Source organism: Pan paniscus, chromosome 17 (genome assembly GCF_029289425.2).
Source record: "Pan paniscus chromosome 17, NHGRI_mPanPan1-v2.0_pri, whole genome shotgun sequence".
In the NCBI taxonomy this organism is placed as follows: domain Eukaryota; kingdom Metazoa; phylum Chordata; class Mammalia; order Primates; family Hominidae; genus Pan; species Pan paniscus.
In genome coordinates, this window is record NC_073266.2 from 30041319 (window position 1) to 30064342 (window position 23024).

The 23024-nt window shown below is 45.8% G+C and overlaps 1 protein-coding gene across 19 annotated transcripts in view; it reads right to left on the reverse strand.

The window, feature by feature from the left end:
* Window positions 1-5220: 5220 nt before the first annotated feature.
* The window catches only part of PTPRM (protein tyrosine phosphatase receptor type M), an 826562-nt gene continuing 808758 nt past the window's right edge, over window positions 5221-23024 (reverse strand). For all 19 annotated transcript variants that reach the window (XM_003817914.7, XM_063597202.1, XM_055102562.3 and 16 more), the window contains 2 exons: window positions 17473-17608; window positions 5221-5968 (listed from right to left, as the gene is read on the reverse strand). In XM_003817914.7, the coding sequence (XP_003817962.2) occupies window positions 5915-5968; window positions 17473-17608 (190 nt within the window). In that variant the 3' untranslated portion in view covers window positions 5221-5914. The remainder of the gene's footprint in view (window positions 5969-17472; window positions 17609-23024) is intronic.

Genomic DNA, 23024 nt, shown 5'->3' on the forward strand with positions numbered 1-23024 from the left:
CTTTGCCACCTCCCTTTTCCTCAGCCTTAGTGTATCCTGAGAATGCCTGCTGTGCTGGGAGGTGGGAAGAAAAAAGTATTTTATATTTCTCCATTTAATTACTCTTTCCAGTGCTCTTCATTCCTTTGCATAGATGCAGATTTCTATTTGAGATCATTCCCTTTATTTCTTGTATCATGGGCCTTTTGGGGATGAATTCTTTCAACTTTTCTTTGTTGGAAATTTTCTTTATTTTACTTTTACTTTGGAAAATATTTTTTCTGGGTATAGAATTTTTGGTTGATATTAAAAAAATTCATTCAGAACTTTAAATTGCTGTTCTACTATCTTCTGACTTTCAATGTGTTTGAAAGGAAGTCTGCTGTCATTCTTACCTTTCTCTGCACACAGTGAGTCCTCTCTGGCTGCTTATAAGATTTTCTCCTTGTCATTGGTTATAAGCAATTTGATTATGATGTACCTTAGTATAGTTTTCTTCATGTTTCTTGTTCTTGAGGGTTTTCTGAGCTTATTGGATATGTGGGTTTATAATTTCCACCCAGTTTTGAAAACTTGGGCCATTATTTCACCAATTTTTTTTTCTGCCCCTTCTCCCTAACTTTACTGCGACTCCAATGGTTCATTCATGCTCTCTTCATTGTTTTATTTTTGCCAATATTGTCTTTCTGTGTTTTTAGATTGTTTTTACTGATGTCTTCAAGTTTGCTCATTTTTTCTTCTTTGGCACCTAATCTGCTGTTTACCACATTTAGTATATATATTTTTTTGTCTCAGGCTTTGTAGTTTTCATCTCTTGAAGTTCAATTTGGGTCGTTAAAAAATATTTTCCATGTCTTTGCCATACATGCTAAATCTTTCCTCTTTTTGAGAATCTGGAGTACAGTTATGAAACAACTGCTTTAATGTGCTTGTCTACTAATTCATTTGTATTATTTCTGAGTCAGTTTCATTGGTTGATTTTCTCATCATATGTCATGTTTTCCTGATTCTTTGTGTGCCTAGTAAGTTTGGATTGGATGCCAGACATTGTGAATTTTACTTTCTTGGGTGCTGGATATTTTTGTATTCCTGTAAATGTTCTTGAGTTTTGTTCTGAGGTGCAATTAAGTTACTTGGAAACAGTTGGATGCCTCAGTTATTGCTTTGTTAGGCAGGCCCACAGCTGTGCTTAGCGCAGAGATAGTTTTGCCCCACTACAGAGTCAAAAACATGGGTGCTCTATTCAGTGGAAACAGGAACTATTCTGGCCTGTGTGAACTCTGAGTATTGTTCCTTCTAATCTTTTCAGGTTTTTTTTTTTTATTTGTAATGTCCTTACAAGCTTGTTGTGATCAGTACTTAGCTAAAGACTTGAGGGGGACACTCTGAGATCTTCAGAACTCTTTCTCTACGTAGCTCTATGTCTCATACTCTGCCCTGCAGATCTTTGCCACTTTGGCCTTTTTGACTTTCAGCCTTATCTCCTCAAATAAGAGAAACCATGTGGCTCCACCTGGATCCCCCCTCCCTGCACCCATGTTCTAGAAGTTCTCTCAGGCCATAAGCTGGGGCAATCCTAGGGGTCACCTAATTTGTTTCCTGTTTCTTGGAGATTGTTATCCTTCATTGCCTGATGTCCAGTATCCTGCACATCATTTTTTAAAAAATATATATTTCCCAGTTATTTCTTACACTTAGGAGGGTAGATTGGTTTTTGTTACCCTAGTTTGTCTGAGATCAAAAGTCCTGGAAGAGTTTCTCTAAAATTAACCATTTGTAGAGTGGATATGATGGAAGTATGAAGTGTCAAGGGCATTGAGAGGGTGTTCGCAAAACTGGTTGAAGCGATACATCATGGGGCTTGGGTTGTTCTGTGGAAAGGGTAAGAAAGGGTGCAGCACTCAGGATTGGGATGATGGTTTTCATAAATACAAAGAACAAGAATAAAAGAATAAGGCAAAGAGAAAGCTAGCAGTTGAAGAGGCTGGAGTCAGAATGTGGCATGTTTATTCAAGATTTCAGAGGTCAGGCAGTTCAAGGTGACAGGCTGCAGGGTGTGACCATCAGCTCAAGTGGAGTATGAGGGTGGTTGTTGAAATTGATTAAATCTTTGAGACATGAAAGAATGACTTACCTCTATTTGAGAAAGTTTCAGAGGGGGCATTTCTGTGGAGTTCGGGGAAAGACAGCCTCATTAATCAAGCCTGTGTTAATCAAGTTTATTTACAATGGAATAAAGTTTCCTTAGGGCATACTACAAACGACTTGGAGCACTGTCGCAGTAGAAGGTGTTAGGATGAAAACGCATAGCAGGACAGAGGGGATGGTATATGAGAGGAGCCTTGACTGGCAAGCCAGATGTTCCAGGGATGACATTTGCTAAGCTCCAGCCAACCAGCCTGCAGATGCTGAGGTGCTGGCTGATGTGGGAGGTCTGCAGCTGGCCAGCAGGTGGTGGCCAACCTCCCAGATGGCTCCAATGATCCCCATGCCCTGGTATTTGTGCAGTCCCCTCACATAGTGAATAGGACTGACTTTTGAAACTATAGGATATTGTGGCAATGACAGTATATGATTTCCAAGGCTAGATCGTACAAGAAATTGTGGCTTCTGCCTTGTTCCTTTCTGAATCCCTGGAAGAAGCCAGTGTCATGCTGTGGGGACAGTTAAGCAGCTGTGGAAAGGCCCACATGGGGGGAAACTGGGGCCTCCCATCAACAGCCAGTTGCACTTTGCCAGGCCTGTGACTGAGCTACCTTAGAAGTTTATTTCCAGCTCCAGTCAAGCTCTCAGATGACTGCGGCCCTGACCCATTTTGGTGGCCACCTCATGAGCGATCTTTGAGCCAGAATCATCCAACTAAATCATTTCTGAACTTCTGACCCACAGAAATGGTATGAGATCATAAATGTTCATTGGTAAGTTTCCAACTTTGGGGACAATTTGTTATTCAGCAGAAGGTAACTAATGCACATTTTAGTCCTGGCACTAGGATACCTTAACAAAACCTAAAAATGCAGGCATGAGTTTTGACCCAGTGAGCAGAGGCTAGGAGGGCCCTTAGGAGAGAGGTAGAGGAGCTCACACCATTGTTATTCACCTGCAGGGCCCACAGCTGCTCCACTTTCTGAGTGTAAAAACAATGCGGCTGCTGTTTCCCTTCTGCCTCTACGTCTTACACCAAATGACCCCTGCAGCGCACCCCATCTGGAAATATACAGAGAATGGAATTCTGGAAACGTACCTCAGTCTTGCTGTGCTGACATGTTACAAAAGCATCATGAGGTGCTGCTGTGAAGCTGACTTAGAGGGGGACCGTGCCAGGGAGTCGGGGGCAGGACCATCAGCTTCCAGAGCAGTCACAGGCTTTGAAGTGTCTGGGGGGTTCCGGATGCCACAACAGAGGGGAACCCAGAGCACTGCGAGAAGACAGAGAAGGACTCTCAGCCAAGAGGGTGGCTTCTCTTGCTTGCGAGGGGCAGAGACTTTCTCTGTGTACTGGAAATAACAGGTCTCAACCATGCTGTGAGGCCTCGTGGGAAATCTGAAAAAGCCACAAAATGCCTGTGCCTTTTTTTTCTATCACTGTTTCCGCTAAAAGGTGAAATAAGTGAATGAAAGATAAAAATCCAAGAGATTGAAAACAACTGGCTCCCAAGTGAGACCGGGGTATGACGATGCAGGGAATGACTGGGAAGTGGCTGTCACTAGACTCGCACATCTGAGGTCACTTCCTCGCCATGCTCAGATGAGCTGTGTTTTCACCCATGCTGACGGACTGGAGCCCAGAGCCATGCCCCCATGATCACGGAGGGCCAAGGGCTTCACCACACTCCCCTGGTCAGGGCCCAACTCACCCACAAAAGGTGCAGTGGTCCATATGTCTTCATCCCTATTCCTATATCCTGGAGAAATCATTTGGAAGAGGGACAGACAAAAAATAGCAGCCTGCTAGTCTTTTAGGAACTTAGCAAAGAGAACTGGGTGGGATGGCGAGGGGCCATCCTCCAGGAGGAGTCTGAATGTGAGGCATTGAGTACAGACTCGAAGCTCCGCTGCAGCCAGCTCTTCCTGGGGGAGGACAGGGTCCCACCCACCCAGTTTAAGGAGGGGTCTAGAGAAACTTACACCAATCGGGGCATATAGATTGCTCAGGGTACAGCGAAGCAGTAAAGGTCTAACACGCAGATGTCCAGGTCAGTCCTCTTGGAGGGCAACCTCTGCCCTTGAAGTCTTTGGTCACCAAGATCCCCAGAGCAGGCAGGAACAGTGCCCTCAAGCCTCTCCACTTCCCACAGTGGGTGGCGGGCCAGTCTCTGTCTCGGCACTAGCAGACTCTGCTCCTCTGCCATGGTGAGGGTGCTGCCCTTCCACCTCCCATGGGCTCTGGAGGCTTCTGGCACTTGCTAGCCAGTGTGACTTTGGACGGGTTATTTAATCTTTTCTAGCTTGAGTTTCTTCATCTGTCAGGTGGGTTTCGCAGTTGTACCTGGCTCATGTTTTGGGAGCACGTGCTACCACACAGGAAGATGCTCTGCATGGTATCTGGTTCACAAGAGGTGTTCGACAGAGCTTTGCCTCTGTCAGCTCTTGGCAATCGTTAACACAGCCTAAAACCCAAGCTAAATGCAAGCTGCAAGGCCACCGTGCACCTGCCTTCTGTGTCAGCGGCCAGAGCCCAGGGTGGCGCGGAGCAGGTGCTCTGGTGGGAACTTGTTCAGCTCAGTGTCCTTCCATGCACTCTGATTCTCTAACCCTTTAAAAACTGTTCTCTCAGCAAGTCTTAGGTTGGCCTGAGGCATAGAGAAGAGAGATATTATCCCCCGCAGACTGAGGGGAAACAGAGAAAGGAAGACGATGCTCCAGTTAGCAAGTCTCTGCCATGGCCCCTGGCCTGGCTGCCCCACAAGGTCAGGGCTCACGCCCCATGGTGCAGGCTCATGGCTGAGCCTCCCCGGCACCAGGGCAGGCCACCGTGAAGGGCTCAGTGCTCTCACTGATGAACACTCTCTCTCAAAAAAACTCTACTCTACTTGCTCCGGCAAACAGGCCCCGGCCGCACTCTCTCCCCCTGTGCGCTGGCGTGTCGGGTGCGGCCTCCACCGCCTGTGCACTGGGACACCAGGAACATGCCACGGCTGCTCACGGGTCATCATTTATTGAGATGAGAATTCACATAAAGTAACATCATACAGAAAATCGTTTCCAGGCCTTAAGAAAAATGATTGTCACTCACTGTGCTTCACAAAAATTTCTTTTAATGAATAAATAATTTGATGAAATCAAAAATATTTACAATATAAACACATGGAAAAGCTCTGGGTCCGTGAATCTGATCGTCGAGTTTTGCATTTTGTGAACTGAGTCCTCCCCCAAGCTTTTCCCTTGGAAACAATACAAATCTGATAGAAACGACGACTCATACAACATATCTTTGTTCATTACACATTTATCTGTTAGTCCTGGAAAGCTACATAAGCATATATTATGCAACATGTTAAAGTACAAATATTACCTAAAATAATATATTACCATAATGCCAGATAGCATTCTCCACAGAACAAAAACATACACTCAGCTGTAACAATAACGAGGGTCACGGGCCACAAAATAATACCCCAAAGGTACAAATTCCTTCGTAAGAATATAGTTGTGCTCTTCAGTTTACCAGCTGTCTACGCTGCTCTAGGAAGCCGGTGGCAAGGAGTACAGGATTTGGCGACTGTGGCTGTGTGTGTGTTTCTGTCAGGCAGCAGCATTACTGGGATTGGGCAGTGCAAGCAATTTTAGAAACACTTTCTTGAGCTCTTAAAAAGAGCCAATTATGCAAAGCAAAATAAGCATATTGAGAAGTCTTCATCTCTTTTGCACAAATACCATGGAACGTCTTGGCTTTGTGGTACGAAAGGGATTGTTTGCAGAGCTGTTTACATCATCAGCCAGAATTCAAGTATTCCAGGGCCACCTCGTAGCAGAACTTGTACTGATCCTGGAAAACAGGAGGGGAAAGTGTCAGCTCAAGAATATCTCAACGCTGTTCCTAGTAAAGCAATTACCGTAGAGTAGGGTCTTAATGGGAAGACATCAATCTGGGAGGATTTGAATTAGAAATGAATCAGAAAGTCACGGTTCTGAACTCCAGATACATTCACTGTTTGGAGATGCTCCCCACAATGCTGGGTGGAAGGGATTTTGCTACCTGTGCTGGCTAGAATTCCCGGAAGGTTCTGGACACTTGGAACTCTAAATATGTTTGTCCACACATGTATTTTCCAGGATATCAACATGCTGAGCTTTGTGCAGGAGGGTCAGGGGTAGAAGAAAAAGTAACGAGTGCTTCAGGAAATGCCTTCGTGACATCTCTCACAAGGCCCTTGGTACCTAGATGAGGCCTCATGCATGATCCAGCTTTACCTTTGACTTTCAGTCTGTAGGAATTCCTCAATCTCATGAGAATTTCATAAGCACCTCCTGAATACCAAGCCCCTTGACCTGGTCCCTGATTTTGAGAAGTCCGTGATCCAGTGAGGAGGATGAGACAGGTAACCCAATGACAACACATGAGGTGGAATGGTCCCTATGCTCAGGGGACGGCAGGTCTTCTTAGGGAAGATGGCAGTGGGAAGTGGACAGCGCCTTCCCCAGAGGACGGAACTGATGCGTGGAGTGGAGGCAGCCTTGGTTTGCCCTGGACGGTCCTGGCTTCTGCCTGTTGTCCTGGCATAACCGTCTTTCACTCTCAAAGTGCCCTAGTTTGGATAAAGTATATGGCCATCCTCACCGGTTAATTAAAACAGGCATTCCAGGCGGAGGCAACAGGACGAGGAAAGGTACAGAAGGGGAAATGTTTGAGATCCTCTGGGACCCATAGACCAATTCTTCATCAGGCAGGGAATTAATTTCTCCCTCCTATCTTTCTTTTTTTTTTTTTTTTTCTTTTTAAGAAACATGGCCCTTTGTCACCCAAGCTGGAGTGCGGTGGTGCAATCATGGCTCAACACAGCCTCGAACTCTTGGGCTCAGGCAATCCTCCCACCTCAGCCTCCTGATTAGCTGGGATTATAGGCACGAGTCACCACATCCAGCATTGGATTCATTTTTCTTGAGCTCAGCTTTCCTGGATCGTGTACCTTGGTCCAAGCAAGCCCTGCACAAGGTCCTGGCTGAGGTGTGGTCTCGGGTGGCCGGGGAGAGCATTCTGCATCTGTATGCATGGAGTGTGCTGATAGAACCAAGCCTGGGAGTGGTCTCTGAAACCAGAAGAGGGACACAGGGCTTGAGGAAGCCTCTGCCTGCCACCTGGCAGGAGCCCGGCCCTGGACAGGGCCTTAGCAACTGGAAGGCTCTCTTCTACTTATGGAGCAGACAAGCTTTCACATGTGCGAGCGAGGTTCAGCATCACTGTCTCTACCCATCACAGCCACAACCAAGGAAATGTATCTATTACTTTTCATTTTGCCAAATTAATTGAAAACGTCCAGTATTTCTTAAGTGCCTCCTAATTTGTCACTGAAATTTCCTTTTCTTCACCTACACTCTGTTTTGTAAATACCCTAGTAGTCCAACCTGTTTATTTGAGGACAAGGGCCACAGTTTATCCCTCTTTGTATAATGTAACAGTCTCTAGCCCAGAACTGACACAGTTGACAGTCAAAGTCGGCTACATGTACACATGATGACAAGCCATGGGTTCAGCAGAATGTGATCCAACTCAATACACATGTACTGCTAGAGACTGGGGATTTTATGACACACTCAATCCTCGGGAAGGTCATGATCCAGAGGCGAAGACACAGAACAAGAAGATCATTTCAATCACTGACGGTGCCACGAGATTAATGTCAGTGGAATAACATTCACGAGAAGGCTCACATAAGAAAATCGCAGGTGTTAGCGAGGACGTGGAGAAAGCGAACCCTCATACACAGCTGGAGGGAATGTCAAACGGTGCAGCCACTTTGGAAAACCATCTGGCAGCTCCTCAAAAGGTTAAACACAGAATTCCCATATGACCTAGCAATTCTACCACTGGGTGTACACCTAAGGAAACTGAAAACATACGTATACACAAAAACTCTGTAAACAAATGTTCACAGAGCATTATCCCTAACAGCCAAAAAGGGTAAACAACTCAAATGTACATCAATAAAATGTAGTATAGCCATAAAGTGGAATATTACTTGGCTATGAAAAGGAATGAAGTACTAATACATGTTACAACGTGGATGAACTGAAGCATGGATGAATCTGCTGAGTGAAAGAAATCAGATTCAAAAGGGCACACACTCCTTTTCTATGAAACACCCAGCACATGCAAATCTATAAAGACTGGAAGCCGAAGGGTGGTTGCCAGAGCCTGGAAGTGGGTAATGGGGAGTGGCTGCTAGTAGGTCTAGGATTTCTTTGAGGGGGCTAAGTGGGTGATGGAAATGTTAAACATTTGGTTTGTGGTGATGGTTGCATAACTCTGTGAATACACTGAAAACCAGTGAATGACACACTTTAAAAGGGGATTTTTTTTTTATTTGGGGTACATGTGCTTGTTTATTACATGGGTATTACACATGTAATGGTGGGGATTGGGCTCCTAGGGTATTCATCCCCCAAATGAATGTTCATAGTGCATTACACGGCTGGTAGGAATGCAAAACACTGGAAACTGATTACAATCGAATGTTATACCCAACAGGTAATTTTTCAACCCTCCCTCTCCTCCCTGCTCTTTTGGAGTTCCCAGTGTCTATTATTTCCATCTAAAAGGGGAAATGTTATGGCATGCAAATTATATTCCAATAAAGCTTTATTAAAAAAATCGCTAGTAGAAAAATGCTTATTCCATGATGTGAATCCTACCTTTAATGTCTATGAAGGACTCAGGTGGAACTGCAACTGGGTGGACTCTGACATAGGAAACATGAATCCAGTTGTTCTTTGCTTTCTAGAGTCATGGGTCTGAGTGCCCCACACTGACCAGGAGCCTGAGGTCCTATTAACCATCCCCGAGATCTTGGCCAATCCATTCCCCTCTGGTCATAAAACAGGGGGTTGGATCATATTTAAGTTTCCCTTCCAGCTTTCTCAATTTAGAACTTTTGGACTTGGTTTGCCTTTCAAGTAAGTCTGATGACATTTGAGAAGGTGTTCCTTAAACTATCTCCCAGTGCAAATAACAAATATTTTACTAGCCTGTCATTTCCCTTAAATAGACCACTTTTTCCATACACAATGCCAATAAAGGTAGAAGTATTTTTTTTAACTTTTTAACTGGAAAAAATTATTTCTTGCCCTGGGCAAAATTAGATTTCTGATTCATATTCTAGTATTTATTATTTCAGGATTTGATACTTTTATTTTCAGAATATTTAAAAGAGATAATTGGAATTTCAAAATTCCAAAAGGCCACGTTGTCAGATCACCAGGCCGACATCTTGGCTGTGAAGTGCTCCCATCATGTCTGTGCTTTTGCGAATCACAGGGACAATTCTTTTGTAATGGAAATCTACACGGTCCAATCCCTTACTGCATGAAAAGGATTTTACACAAGCCTCATTGTGCAATTAATTTCAGTGGCTACTCAGAGCCATCCTTTTAACATATTTCCTTTTAACATGTTAAAATGCACCTAGTGGAGAGATGTGGCTGCTGCCCTCAGGCCACAACACAGGCCGGAAACTCAGGAGGGATTTTGGGCTTCGCTGCTAAGGAGCTGCTGCTTGGAAGTCACCGAAGCTGCCCTGTCTCAGGCATGACTATAATTTTCAAAATGAATTCTCCCTCTCCCACCTTATCCTTCCTGAGCAAGCAGCCAGTCCCCATAGATTCTGTGATGACTGGTTTCTGAATCAGAAAAATAAGGGGAAGGAAAAGGAAGACCACAAATTGTTGTGTCCCCTCCCCCAAGCACCTGGGTAAATGCCTGAAATCTTCCTACATTGGAAACTGATTACATTTGATCACCAGGTACAGGTCTGTCTGCTGCAGTTTCCTCTCTCAGCTCACTCCCTTTTGAACAGTATAATTAAGCCACATGAGCCATCCCTGTGCTCCAGGGGAAAAAGGAATGTTTAGGCCTTGGTCCCGAGTGCTCCAATTTGGGTGACATTAGCTGGCTTCAGGCATGAGGAGGTGCCCTGAGTAGGGGCTCAGGTGGGAGCCTGGCCCGGTCCTCCTCACATCCTTGGGTCAGACTGTAACCAGGGCGACCTGCTGCTATTCCTCGCCAAGGTCCCTGATGCTGGCCCCGCTCCCGATCAGACTTCCTGTACCTATGAGTTGGAGAAAGCAAAATGTGCAAGGGAACTGGAAATGAGGTTGGCTGTTAAAAGCCACTGCTCGCTTGGTGAGGGCGTCACGAGGCCAGCATACCAGCGGGCGGTGTTGGGGGCCTCCGTCAGGGGCCCGAGCCCTGTCGTCTGCGCAGGCTGCCTGCGTCTAAGGAACTCAGGCTGGCGGCCAGCGTGGGCACTTCAAACACCACATCAACGGCCTCCAAAGATTCAAAGAGAATAGCCTCCACCTCTGACCTGGTTGCTTTTGAAACTAAGGCAAGCTCTATGATTTTGGCTAGACCCTGAACTGACAGATCCTTCGGGCTGGAAAAATTCTTCTGAGTGATGCCCTGCCAGAAGGGCAGGGTGGGCCCTACTACCGTGGTGGGATCCCTCAGTTCAGTGTTCCCAGCCAGGTTGTGGCCAGCCACTCTGTGCCAAGGAGACCAATAAATTCTCATCCCTGCTCAGCGAGACAGCAGCATGTCCCTGGAATGATGAGTGGCTCATTCCCTTAATCTCTATCTTTAATACATATAGGTAGAACTTTCTTCACCAAAGCCCCCTGCAAAATCCATGCCCAGTTCCTTATTGAGGCCCTGCTGAGCACAGCCACAACCTCCCCTAGGTTGGAGAGGGCAGCAAAGGGTGGCTCAGGTTGGACTCAGGTCTGGCTGCAGAGAAGAATGGTTCAGTCACTCAGAAAATGCTTACTGGGAAACTCCTGGGAGCCAGGCACTTGGCTGGTGCTGAGTGTAGGGGCAGGATGGGCAAGTGGAATCTGGGGGTGGGGAGAGGGGATGGGGTATTAGCAAAAATTATTACAAACCTTCCTCAACAGTGCAGGAAGACTGACCATGGGTAGATTCAAGGTGCCTGGAGTGTGGATTGGGGACCCTAGCTCACCTCTGATTCCCACCCAACTCCTGCACTCACCACCCCAACACATGCACACACACGTGCACAGCCTGTTAAATAGGCTGCAAATTTCACAGCGAGAGCTATTGAGGGACAGCCTATACACACCAGTTGGTGGCACAAGGGGGAGAGCTGTAGGCCCCACACCACATTGCATTTTGTATGTGAGTCCATTGTTGGCTTACTAAAGGGGAGGTGAGGCTGAATCTGGAGGGTCGGCTCTAAGTTACAGAGGGGGCAACCTGAACCTGTGTGGCAGATCCGCAGATCAGGATGGGGCCTGGCTCTGGAGTAAGTGGGACGGCAGGGGAGGGGGCGGTGAGCTGTGAACACCGCCGCATGGCACTGCAGGGAAGGGAGAGGCCCGCTGATCCTCCTACACCAACTTTCTCAGCCCTGTGGCACGTCTATCCTACCTGGCGGGGGCTCCATCCCAGAGCCTCTGGCTGAAGTGGGCTGGGGCAGGCCTGTGCACTGGTATTTCTGAAAGCTCCCCTGGGAGTTGGGGGTGGGCGGATTCTCAAGTGCAGCCTGGGCTGAGAGTGCGTCTAGAGCAGACATGGTTCTTAAGCTAGGCTGCACATGAGACTCACCAGGGGCTTTTAACACTCGGCTGCTGCAGCCAGGCCCCTGACCAATCGAATCAGTCTCCAGGTGGGCCCAGGGATCAGAATTGTTCTAAAGCTCCCAGATGACTTCAGTGGGCAACCAGGCTTGAGAACCACTGAGGAGACGCTCTTTTCTGAAGGCACGTGATGGTGGACGGGGGTGTTCCCGTTACACCTGGTCTGAGATGAAGCTCACACACACAGTGATTGAGCTCTGCCCTGTTCCCAGGTCCCCTACACTAACCTGTGCCCTTTTTCTCCCGGTGCAAGAGCATGCACTGCTTTACCACCCTTTATCCTGGATTTCTCCCAGCAACTCAGTAACAAATCAACCCAGCGAAGGGTTATGACCATCACCTTCCTACAGGGCCCTCCCTTTCAGACTCCCAGGTGGGTTGGGACTGCTTATCCGGCTACATTCTATTTGGAATTTTCGTCTAATGGCTTTTAGTTGTTGATTTTTTTCCCTTACCTTTTCCACACATCATGAACCCTGAGAGCCCCGCTGGTGTCCAGCCTCTAAGGCTGGGAGAAAGCTTGGGGGGCTCCTTGTAGGGTGGTTGAACATCAGCAGGCTTGGAGCTGGGAGGAGGGATCCGGATCTGGATTTGGCTTGCACGAATGACGAAACGCTAGACTTCTCTGTAAAGGGGGTGCAGCGGCAGCACCTCCTCTGGCTTTGGTGAAGGTGACTGAGTATAACAAGATAACTCTTGGGACGTGTTCCGTAAACAGAAAAGCCCCGTAGTCTTCTATGAACAGTATTCTTTTTTGTTGTTTTTGATGTTACTTTGTAAAAAACAACAGCTTTGTTGAGATATAATTCACATACCATAAAATTGGCCTGTTTAAAGGATACAGTTGTTACATAAAATTCATGAGAGGCCACTGTTTGGATGAGGCCCTGACAGACTAGACCAAACCAGAATGGAGTCCCTCGTGCTAGGTGCTACGTCGCCATCCAACTGAACTTTGAAATAGGGCAGCTTTCCAAACATCAGGAGAAGTGCAGCAACCAGTCAGAAGCGACCCGGTTTTCCTGAGCTGCCATGATAAAGAAGTCCCTTCTGTTTTAACCATATGATGGAAGGAAGTTTGAAACAACCAATCTGCGTTGTGTTCCCTGTCTCTGCCTTCTCAAGCTTTTTTCTGCCTATAAAGCAGCCTCCTCTGCTCAGCTCCTTGGAGCACTCGTTCTATTTTACAGAATGACATGTTGCCTGATTCTAGGGTCACTAATACAAGCCAATTAGACCTTCAAATTAAATGTGTTGTAATTTTGTACTTTAACACAGTTCAGTGGTTTTCAGTATATTTACAGACTTATATACAATCTAAGTTTAAAACATTCCCACCACCTCAGAAAGAAACCCTGTGCCTAACAGCAGTCACCCCCATCTCCCTCCCCCAGCCCTCAGCAGCCACTACTCTACTTTCTGTCTCATGGATTTGTCTGTTTTGAACATTTCACAGACAAGGAATCATAGAATATGTGGCTTTTTGTGACTGAATTAATAGTTTTTTTTTTTTTTTTTGAGAAGGAGTCTTGCTCTGTCACCTAGGCTAGAGTGCAGTGGTGCGATCTCAGCTCACTGCAACCTCTGCCTCCTGAGTTCAAGTGATTTTCCTGCCTCAGCCTCCCAAGTAGCTGGGATTACAGGTGCCTGCCACCACACCCGGCTAATTTTTATATTTTTAGTAAAGACGGGGTTTCACCATGTTGGTTGGCCAGGCTGGTCTCAAACTCCTGACCTCAGGTGATCTGCCCACCTCGGCCTCCCTAAGTGCTGGGATTACAGGCGTGAGCCACCGCGTTTGGCCAGGCTTAATATTCTTATTCCCACTTTACAGATGAGAAAACTGAGGTTCAGGTAGGACTTTTGCATCTCCAGTGAGTTCTAAGCTCCATGTGGGAGAGACCGTATCTTCTACTTTTCTTGCATCAATGCCCAGTGATGCTGCACATAGAACAGAGGCTGAGAAATACGTGCAGAATGGCATGAAACTAAGATAAGATGCCAGGCCAGGCACTGTGGCTCATGCCTATAATCCCAGCATTTTGAGAGGCTGAGGCAGGAGGACTTCTTGAGGCCAGGAGTTTGAAACCAGCCTGGGCAAAACTGCAAGACTCCCATCTCTAAAAAAATAAAAATAAAAATAAAAAACCAGCCAGGCATGGTTGCATGCCCCTTTAGTTCCAGCTACTTGAGAGGCTGAGGTGGGAGGATGGCTTGAGCCCAGGGGTTTGAGGCTGCAGTGAGCTATGATCACGCCACTGCACTCCATATTAAAGTGTGTAATTACCTGCAGAGGCAGCTTTGTCAGCCCTGCCCAAGGCATTTGGGTAAATGATGGGGCCAGTTGTTCACTTCCTGGGCAGTGCACTAGGCTATGGAGGGGAGTCTTCCAAAGTTCCCACCACCTCACAGGGGACACTATGTTTCTCTAGGCAAGATCTGCCCTTGAAGACCATTTCTATGTTAAAACAGAGCCCTGGGAACTTCAAAAGCCATTAAGGAAGGCAAAAGTGAGAGGGGAGCTGCCAGCGTGAAGCAGCCGCTTTCCTGCAGCCGGAGTCTCTTCAAAGGAGCTCAGGTGCCAGCACTCCTTCTGAATATAACTAGGCGAGTCGTGGGGAATCTCAGGCTGTGCTGTCCTTGTCCATCCTCTGGGGACCTAGTTCTTTGATGGGGACTTGAGGCTGGTTGAAGAGATGGATAACTTAGAAGCGGGCTGAAAAAGGGGTCAGGAAAAACGCAGCTGTCCCTGCTGGATACAAAAAAATCTAGTCTTGTATTAGAAGCTATTTTGCCTCCTGGCAATCCACTGGCTTTTCTCCAGAGCTCCCAAAGCTAAAAATTTGCAGAAGTACATCTTGAGGGCTTTCTGGATCTCCCTGGAGAGTGTCATGCTTCAACACGAACCGACGAATCTTCCCACTCACAAGCAATTTAGAAAAATCAGAGCTGCAAAGGGAGATGGTGAGAGACACAGCGTCCCTCTGTGCGCTCACCCGCCCTGGCAGGGAGGGTAGAGCGGTAGCATTTGCCTGTTCTGAACGGAAGGGACCATGAGGGAATGCAGCCACACATGTGATGTGTAAGATCTGGTGGGGCCGGGGCGAGGGCCCCTCTATTGCACCCTAGCCTACCTCTCCAGACACTCGGAAGTGCCCCCAGGGCTGTCTGGCACATGCTCGTCATCCTCTGAAGACGCGGCTAAGTAGATTCAGTACACTGCTCTTTTCAGCTGCTGGCACATTCTGTGCTTAGGACACACTCAGGCCTCAGATGGCCTGCGATGCCCAATAAAACTGTACCAGACTTTATCACCCTGGCCTAAGCTAATTAATTCTCTCAGACAACATACAGAGGTATCAACACCAAACTAAACAGAAGTCGTATTTACAGGCAAAACCAAATGACAACAGGTCCTATTCAGTTCGGGAAGCTTCAGACCCACTGAAAAGAGGATGGTGACTTTTTTCTTTGTCACCAGATATTATCTAATACCCTGCTAACAGCCACCATGACAGATATGTCACATAGTTTTCTCCAGACATTGCAAAACTTTCCTACATTTCTCAGACCCTGACCTTATCCTCCACCTGCTGCTGACTTTGGAGGTCTGGGCACCCAGAAATCCCATCTGCTCCCTCAGGATCACACATAATACACAAAGTCCTAAGTTACTATAGAATCATGGGCTGGGACCGCAAGCTCCCTTCTGGTTCAGCCATCTAAGCCTCCATTTATTTCACGAAAAATCCCCCCTGTCCTTCAGCGTGCACCACTGATTTGGAAAAAGCCCCATCACTCCTGCCCATAAAACCTGGTGAGTGATGAAAGCTGCAGCTGGAGCCATTAGAGGAAAGGCCTGGAAGGGTCTGTTTCTAATGATGTGCTTAATTCAGGCTGCAGTGAGAGGGAAGTGACATTTTTTTGATCAAGGTCAGCTGTGCCCAAGTACCAACCAGAGTCTCGAGGCTGCATACCTGTCCCTGAATTAGTGAGGTTAACTACCTCACGAAGCCACAGGCAGAATATTTCATTTGTGCATTTGTTTCTGTCCTCTGCCGGCCCAAACTCAGGCCTCTGCCGACAGCATGGCCACTCTTTGCTCAACTGCCTCCATCCTGGAACACTGGGAATTCCATGGCGGTAGAACTCTTTAGCATTCAGGCGGGATTGCAGGGAGGGAGACGGTCCTAGTGAAGCCACACACCAGCCTTTCAACAACCCACAGGAAATCCGTTACTACATCCAGGGCACTTAGAGCCCTTCTGCCAGGCCACTGACGGCATCACGCCTGGCAGACTCCTACACTCTCTACATCCACCTGTCCCCTTTGCAATTTCCAAAACACTTTCACATCTCTCTGCACACTGGGTACCTCAGTGAGCTCATGGTATCCCTAGTTTACAAAACTAAAACCTAAGGGAGTTAAGTGACATGCTTAAGGACACTTAAATGACAAAACTAATGTGTTTGGGGTCACCTAACTAGAATTAGTAGTAGAGTTGAGACTAGAATTTGGGTTTCCATGGGCTCCCCGTAGGGTGGGGAGGAGGGGCGCAGGAGTCTGGGGAGCACAGTCCTTTCTGCCCCTTCTAGAAGCCAACATGCTAACAGCTGATGGGTGAGAGTGTGCCTAACCAAGTGGGTGTGACAAATTTTCTGACCAACAACCATGCTTCTTGGAAATGGAGCAGCTCATCAGGCACGAGACATGTATCTGGGCAAAGTGGATGCCCTGGAGAGTGGTTCGTGATGAGTGGGACACGTTTGGGAGCTCGTTGTCATTGGTCACTACTATTAGCCAGCCTGGAGCACTGCTATTATGACTTCTTAAACTGCATGAGGACCATGGCTACTTCCTCAAATTCAGCTTGACTCTCAACTCCCTCTTAAGTCCCTTTATTTTAATTTTTAACATTAACCCCAGTGTTGTGATGCTGTGGACCTGGGAACATTGGCTTTGGCGCTTGTCCCATCGGCCATCTCTTCCTCCCTCTCCTGCCCCCAAGCCATTTTCCAACCTTGGATTAGTCCTGCTGTTTCCTACAGATCCTTCCTCCACTCACAGAGAAGTGCAAAAACCTAATCTAAAAGCTTCCTCCTTTAAACTATTCTAGAGTCACGGTGGTTGGCATTTCAACAGCTCCACATAAAAAGAGATTTCATAAAATACTCTTAAGAAAATAATTGTACATTGTCCTTTGTTTCTCATCTCCTTTAATCCTTTTCTCAGATATGGCCACCATAATTAAATGCAATATTCTGGATGTCAAACTAAAATTCACAGCTTTGATAAATATTAGGCGATTAAGCTATTTATAAAATATATAATTTGAAAATCTGGCATTTCACGTACTATGATTATTTCTTCTCTGTGAAGACTAAGTGCTTAGCCACATGGAAGGCACTGCCAGGAAGGGAAGTTAATAAGGATGTTCACTTGTGAGTTTCAGCTATTTCCGCATTTTGAACGAGCTGGAGACAAAGTCTCCTTGTGAAGAACAAAGAGAGGAAGAGGGAGAACAAGAAAGAAGAAAAAAGCCTACAAGCAAAGTGATTACATTGTGATTTTGAAAATGAGTCTCTTCCTCTATGCATCAGTTTCCCTGCAGATCTGGGAGCTGGAGTGGATTCTAATGCTAATGGGGTGTCTCATGGAACAGCTCAGAGGGGGTGTCCTACCAGGAGGTCGACCATGTTGGGCTTGTTGTTCCTCAGTGTCTTCACAGCGTGAAAGACATCCACGGTTCTCTGGTGCCGGAGCATCTCACATACGATGCTGATGGCGCAGAACGTCCCACTGCGGCCTCCCCCGTTCCTGTCGTGAAAAAGATCAGATGACTGCACTCGGTTTGTCTTTACACTGCATCTTGCAAACACCTGTGGAAACAAGCTGTCTAAACCCTGGGGAACAGTAACAACAAAGGGCTCTGAGGTTGGGGGACCTCTTACCTGGGTAGATTCTTTTAATTAAAGCAAACAGAGCAAGCCATCCGCAGTGTTTGGCCACAGGTCACCTGACTGCAGAGCCTTTCCCAGCTCACCTCAGCCCTGGTCACATTCTCTGATACAGCAATTCATCGATAAGGGCCCATGGTAGAAAATTTTCAATGAACCTTATTTAGGGTCTGCCAGGAAAATTGGTGTGACAAGTATGGGTTACGTTCAAAGATGTATCTGGCCTTTAAAAACATCCATTAGCAGCTGGGCGCAGTGACTCACGCCTGTAATCCCAGCACTTTGGGAGGCCAAGGTGGGTGGATCACGAGGTCAGGAGATCGAGACCTTCCTGGCTAAACACGGTGAAACCCCATCTCTACTAAAAAAATACAAAAAAAATTAGCCGGGCGTGGTGGCGGGTGCTTGTAGTCCCAGCTACTCGGGAGGCTGAGGCAGGAGAATGGCGTGAACCTGGGAAGTGGAGCTTGCAGTGAGCCAAGATTGTGCTACTGCACTCCAGCCTGGGCAACAGAGCGAGACTCCCTCTCAAACAACAACAACAACAACAACAAATCCATTGGCATTTCATTATTTATCTATAAAACATAGAGGCTCTTTTTAAAGAAAACTTTTTACTCTGAACCCATATTAGATGTGCAGAAATGTAAAAATAGCATAGAGAATGCATATCCAACTTCCCTGATACGAACACCTTACTTGCCCACAGCACATTATGCAAACCAAGAACGTGATGCTGGGACAATACTATTAACTAAACCACAGACTGTAGTCACATCTCACTAGTTCCTCCACGAATGTCCTTTTTCTGGTCCAGGATCCAACCGTGCATGTAGTTGTCCTGTCTCCTTAATTTCCTTCAGTCTTTCCTTGTATTTCCTGACCTTGACACTTTTGAAGAGCATTGATCAGTGATTTGTAGAATATAAAGAATGTAGAACACAGAAGTAGAAAGTAGCTGTCGTCCCCAGCCGCAATCTGAGAAGTCATCACAAACTATAACATGTAGACCATCCCTTCATTTGGGTTTGTCTGATGTCTTCTCATGACTGGAAACAAGGCCGTGCATTTCGGTAAGAAAACCAGAGAGGGGATGTTCCCTCCTCCCAGGGGTTCAGGATGTCCATCTGTCTTATTACTGGTGATGTTAACTTGCTCACTTGTTAAGATGGTGTCTGCCAGATTTTCTCACCATAAAGTTATCATCTTTCTCTTTGCAGTCAATAAATATCTGGGAGGAAGATATTTTGGGACTACGCAAATATTTTGTTTCTCGCCCACTGATTTGAGCATCCGTTGGTGGATCTTGTCTGCAACAATTAATTATCACTGTGGTGTTTGCCTAATGGTGATTTCCTGTTTCCCTCTCTTTCAACATTCTACACTAAGAAAGAGCTGTCTCTTCTTCCCTATTATTTATTTGTTTATTTATTTTATGATTTGTTTATTTCAGTGTGAGCTTATACATAATAATTTTATTCTGTCAGCTAAAATCCAAGGGTACTAATATTGATTTTGTTCACATTGTTCCAGCTTTGGCCAGTGAGAGCTCCATCAGGCTGGCTCTTTTGTTCTTTTCTGACAAGCCCCCAGCCTTTTTTATTTCTTTACTCTCTGCAACCACATAATGGTCCAGGCTCATCCCGCACTATCCCTGCATCAACTCTGCAGTCACTCTCTCCTCAAGGAGATAAGGGACCCTTTTTTTTTTTTTTTGAGATGGAGTCTCACTCTGTCACCCAGGCTGGAGTGCAGTGGCGCGATCTTGGCTCACTGCAAGCTCTGCCTCCTGGGTTCACGCCATTCTCCTGCCTCAGCCTCCCGAGTAGCTGGGACTACAGGCACCTGCCACCATGCCCGGCTAATTTTTTTGTATTTTTTTAGTAGAGATGGGGTTTCACCGTGTTAGCCAGGATAGTCTCAATCTCCTGACCTAGTGATCTGCCCGCCCCGGCCTCCCAAAGTGCTGGGATTACAGGTGTGAGCCACCGCGCCCGGCCATGGGACCTTTTTATTTTTAAACACAGTACATAGTATAACTATCATACCTAAAATAATAACATTACTGTTTTAAAATTATCAAATTTCTAGTCAGTGTTCCAGTTTCCCAGATTGTTTCTTACAGCTGCTTTTTAAAAAAATCCACTCCCAGATTGTTTCTTACAGATGCTTTTTAAAAAATCCACATCTAGGCAAAGTCCACAGATTGGATTTGGTTGGTATGTCTTGCAAATTTATTTTACTCTGTGAGTTCCTCTTTGCTCTCTCTTTTTTCTTGAGAATTTATTTGTTGAGGAAACAAGTTCATCTCTGTCCTGTAGAGAGTCCCACATCCTAGATTTTTCTCATTCATCACATCTCTGTGATATTATTTAATATGCTGCTTTCTAACTCTGTATTTCCTGTAAATTGGTAGGTAGTTCCAGGGCTTGATAAGAATTCAAGATTTATTTATTTATACAAGGATACTTAAAGTATACTTTCATTAGGAAGCAAGCCAAAAATATCTGGTTGTCCCTTGTTTTATGGTTTTAAGAGAGATCATCGTGTTCGGATATCAGCTTGATCAGCCCATTATGAAATTCCGAATCAGTTTTTTAACTAAAGTATAATATACCTACAATAAAGACCGTAAGTAGACAGCTCAATTTTTACCAATGCATACACCACGTAACCACCATTCAGATCAAGATACAAACCACTTTCAGTCCCCAAGAGGCTCCCTCACATTCCTTCCTCAACAATACCATCAGTATCACCAAAGAGAATCCATTCTTAAGCCTAGCATCATCAATTGCTTTTGCCTGTTTTTCAGCTTTGTGTAAATGAACCATATACTATGTCTTCTTCTGAGACTGGCTTATTTCACTCTGTGTTGTCTGTGTGAGAATCACCCACGGTGTTATATTGGTAGTTTATTGTTTTATATTGCTAAGAAGAATTCCACTGAATGAATACCCACTGTACAATTTATCCAACAGCTGATGAATGTTTGGGCTGTTTCCAGTTTTTAAATATTATGAGTAAACCTGTGATAAGCTTATCTTTTGGTAGATGATTCATTTCTGCAGTCATTTCTCTAAGAACAGAAGAGCTCAGCCTCAGACTGCGTATATGTTTAGCTTTGGTAAATGCTGTCAGTTTCCAAATGGTTGTACAGTAGTTACTTCCTTCCTACAGTGTATAAGAGTTCCAGTTACTCCACGGCTTCACTAACACTTGGGATTATCATTTATTTGTCTGTCTTTAAAATTTCAGCCATTCTGGTGAGTACACAGTGGCATGTGATCCTGGTTTGAATGTGGATTTGCCTAAAAATGAATAATATTGAGTAACTTTTCTATGCTCATTGGCTATTCGGGACATCTTTATTATTATTATTATTATTATTATTTTCTTTTTGAGACGGAGTCTTGCTCTGTCGCCCAGGCTAGAGTGCAGTGGCACGATCTTGGCTCACTGCAAGCTCCGCCTCCCGGGTTCACGTCATTCTCCTGCCTCAGCCTCCCGAGTAGCTGGGACTACAGGCACCTGCCACTGCACCCGGCTAATTTTTTGTATTTTTAGTAGAGACGGGGTTTCACCGTGTTAGCCAGGATGGTCTCGATCTCCTGATCTCGTGATCCACCCGCCTCAGCCTCCCAAAGCGCTGGGATTACAGGCGTGAGCCACTGCGCTGGGCTGGGACATCTTTTGTCTTCAGTGAAGTACCTGTCAAGTTTTTTGCCCATTTAATAAATTGAGTTGTCTATCATTTTCCTACTGGCTTGCAGTACAGCAGTTCTTCGACATTGTGGCCGAGTCCTTTGTCAGACACATGTATTATAAAAGTCTCCTCCCACTGCCTTGCTTCTTTACCCTCTTATTGACATCTTTTGATGAAGAGAAGGGCTCAATTTTAATGAAAGTCCACGTTGTCAATATTTCTTTTAAGGCTATTGTTCTGTGTCCTGTTTAACAAATCTACCTGCGGTCGTGAAGATATTCTCCTATGTTTTCTTCTAGAAGCTTTGTTATTTTACTTTCCCCTTTTGGTCTACCATCTATCTGGAAGGGATTCTGTACATGGAGTGAGGGAGACCAACGTGTCCAGGCAGTCTTCCCCACCCACTGCAGTGCTGCGTTGCAATGGCATCTTTGTTGTAAGTCAGATGACGCTGAGGTACGGATCTGTCCCTGGACTGTCTCTTCTGCTAATTAGAAGATTAGCTGTTTTCTATCCTTGCCTTAACATTACACCGCTTTTCCTATCAGCTTTGCACCTAATACTTTCGACAGCTGTTGAAGACCACTGTCTAATCTATTATTTTCATCAAGAGTTGCAAAGTGGTGAAATCTTAATTCTATCCATTTAATCTAGCTTTATTAGCTGGGAGACACATATAAAGAAAAACACTCTCTATTTGCCTACCTTGAATATCTGTGGCTCAAGGAACCATTCACTTCAAAGCACCTGCAGGTCTTGTCTCAGCCGGGAACTCTCCACCCACAGCCGTTAGGTGGCGCTACACTATGCTGAATGCCATGCTCTTACCTCCAAGAGGAAGACTGGAGTGGTTTGATTCTTTCCTGGCCAGTACTGGGGGATGCCAATGTAAACTAACTTTGTTTCTTATAGCTAAAAAAAGCCTTAGATTTAGATATATAAATGTAAACAAAAATAAACATTCTCACCAGGCCTAGGTCTCATGCCCACCTTGATGCTAAGAGAGCAAGAGACAGCCCCACATGAACAGAGGCGGGGCTTTAGGGAGGGGGGAGTATTCCAAAGAATAATCAAGGTTCTCTCAGTGAAAATGGGAAGAGATGCTGCACAGGCAGGAGAGAAGAAACAACGGATGCCTCCCACCGTCCACTGTGAAGAACGGCTGATTGCTCTAGGTTTTACATGGAATAGCAATGTCACTGGTTAGTTCTGTGGTCACAGCTGCCGCTGGGAAGTGTGTTGTTGACAAGGTGCAGTGATTTAAGAAGTCTTTATGTCTTCTTGTTAGGCCTGTCCTGGTGCCTCAACTTCTTCGAGTCACTAGTAACTTAGTCCTGTGGGTTAAAGCACTGACCCTTTTTAGAAAGCTGCTCATCCTGGGGGGAGCGATGCATTATACATCTAGCTCCAGATGCTGGGGGTCTCCAGATGCAGGCAGGGGTAACTGCAACCTATTTTTAGTATTTTAGAAAAATCTGATATATCTAATACAAACGAACTACAATGTTAATATTCTTTGCTGGGATTGTATCATCTCAGCGTGAGCCTCTTGTTCTGATCAAAGGTTGGA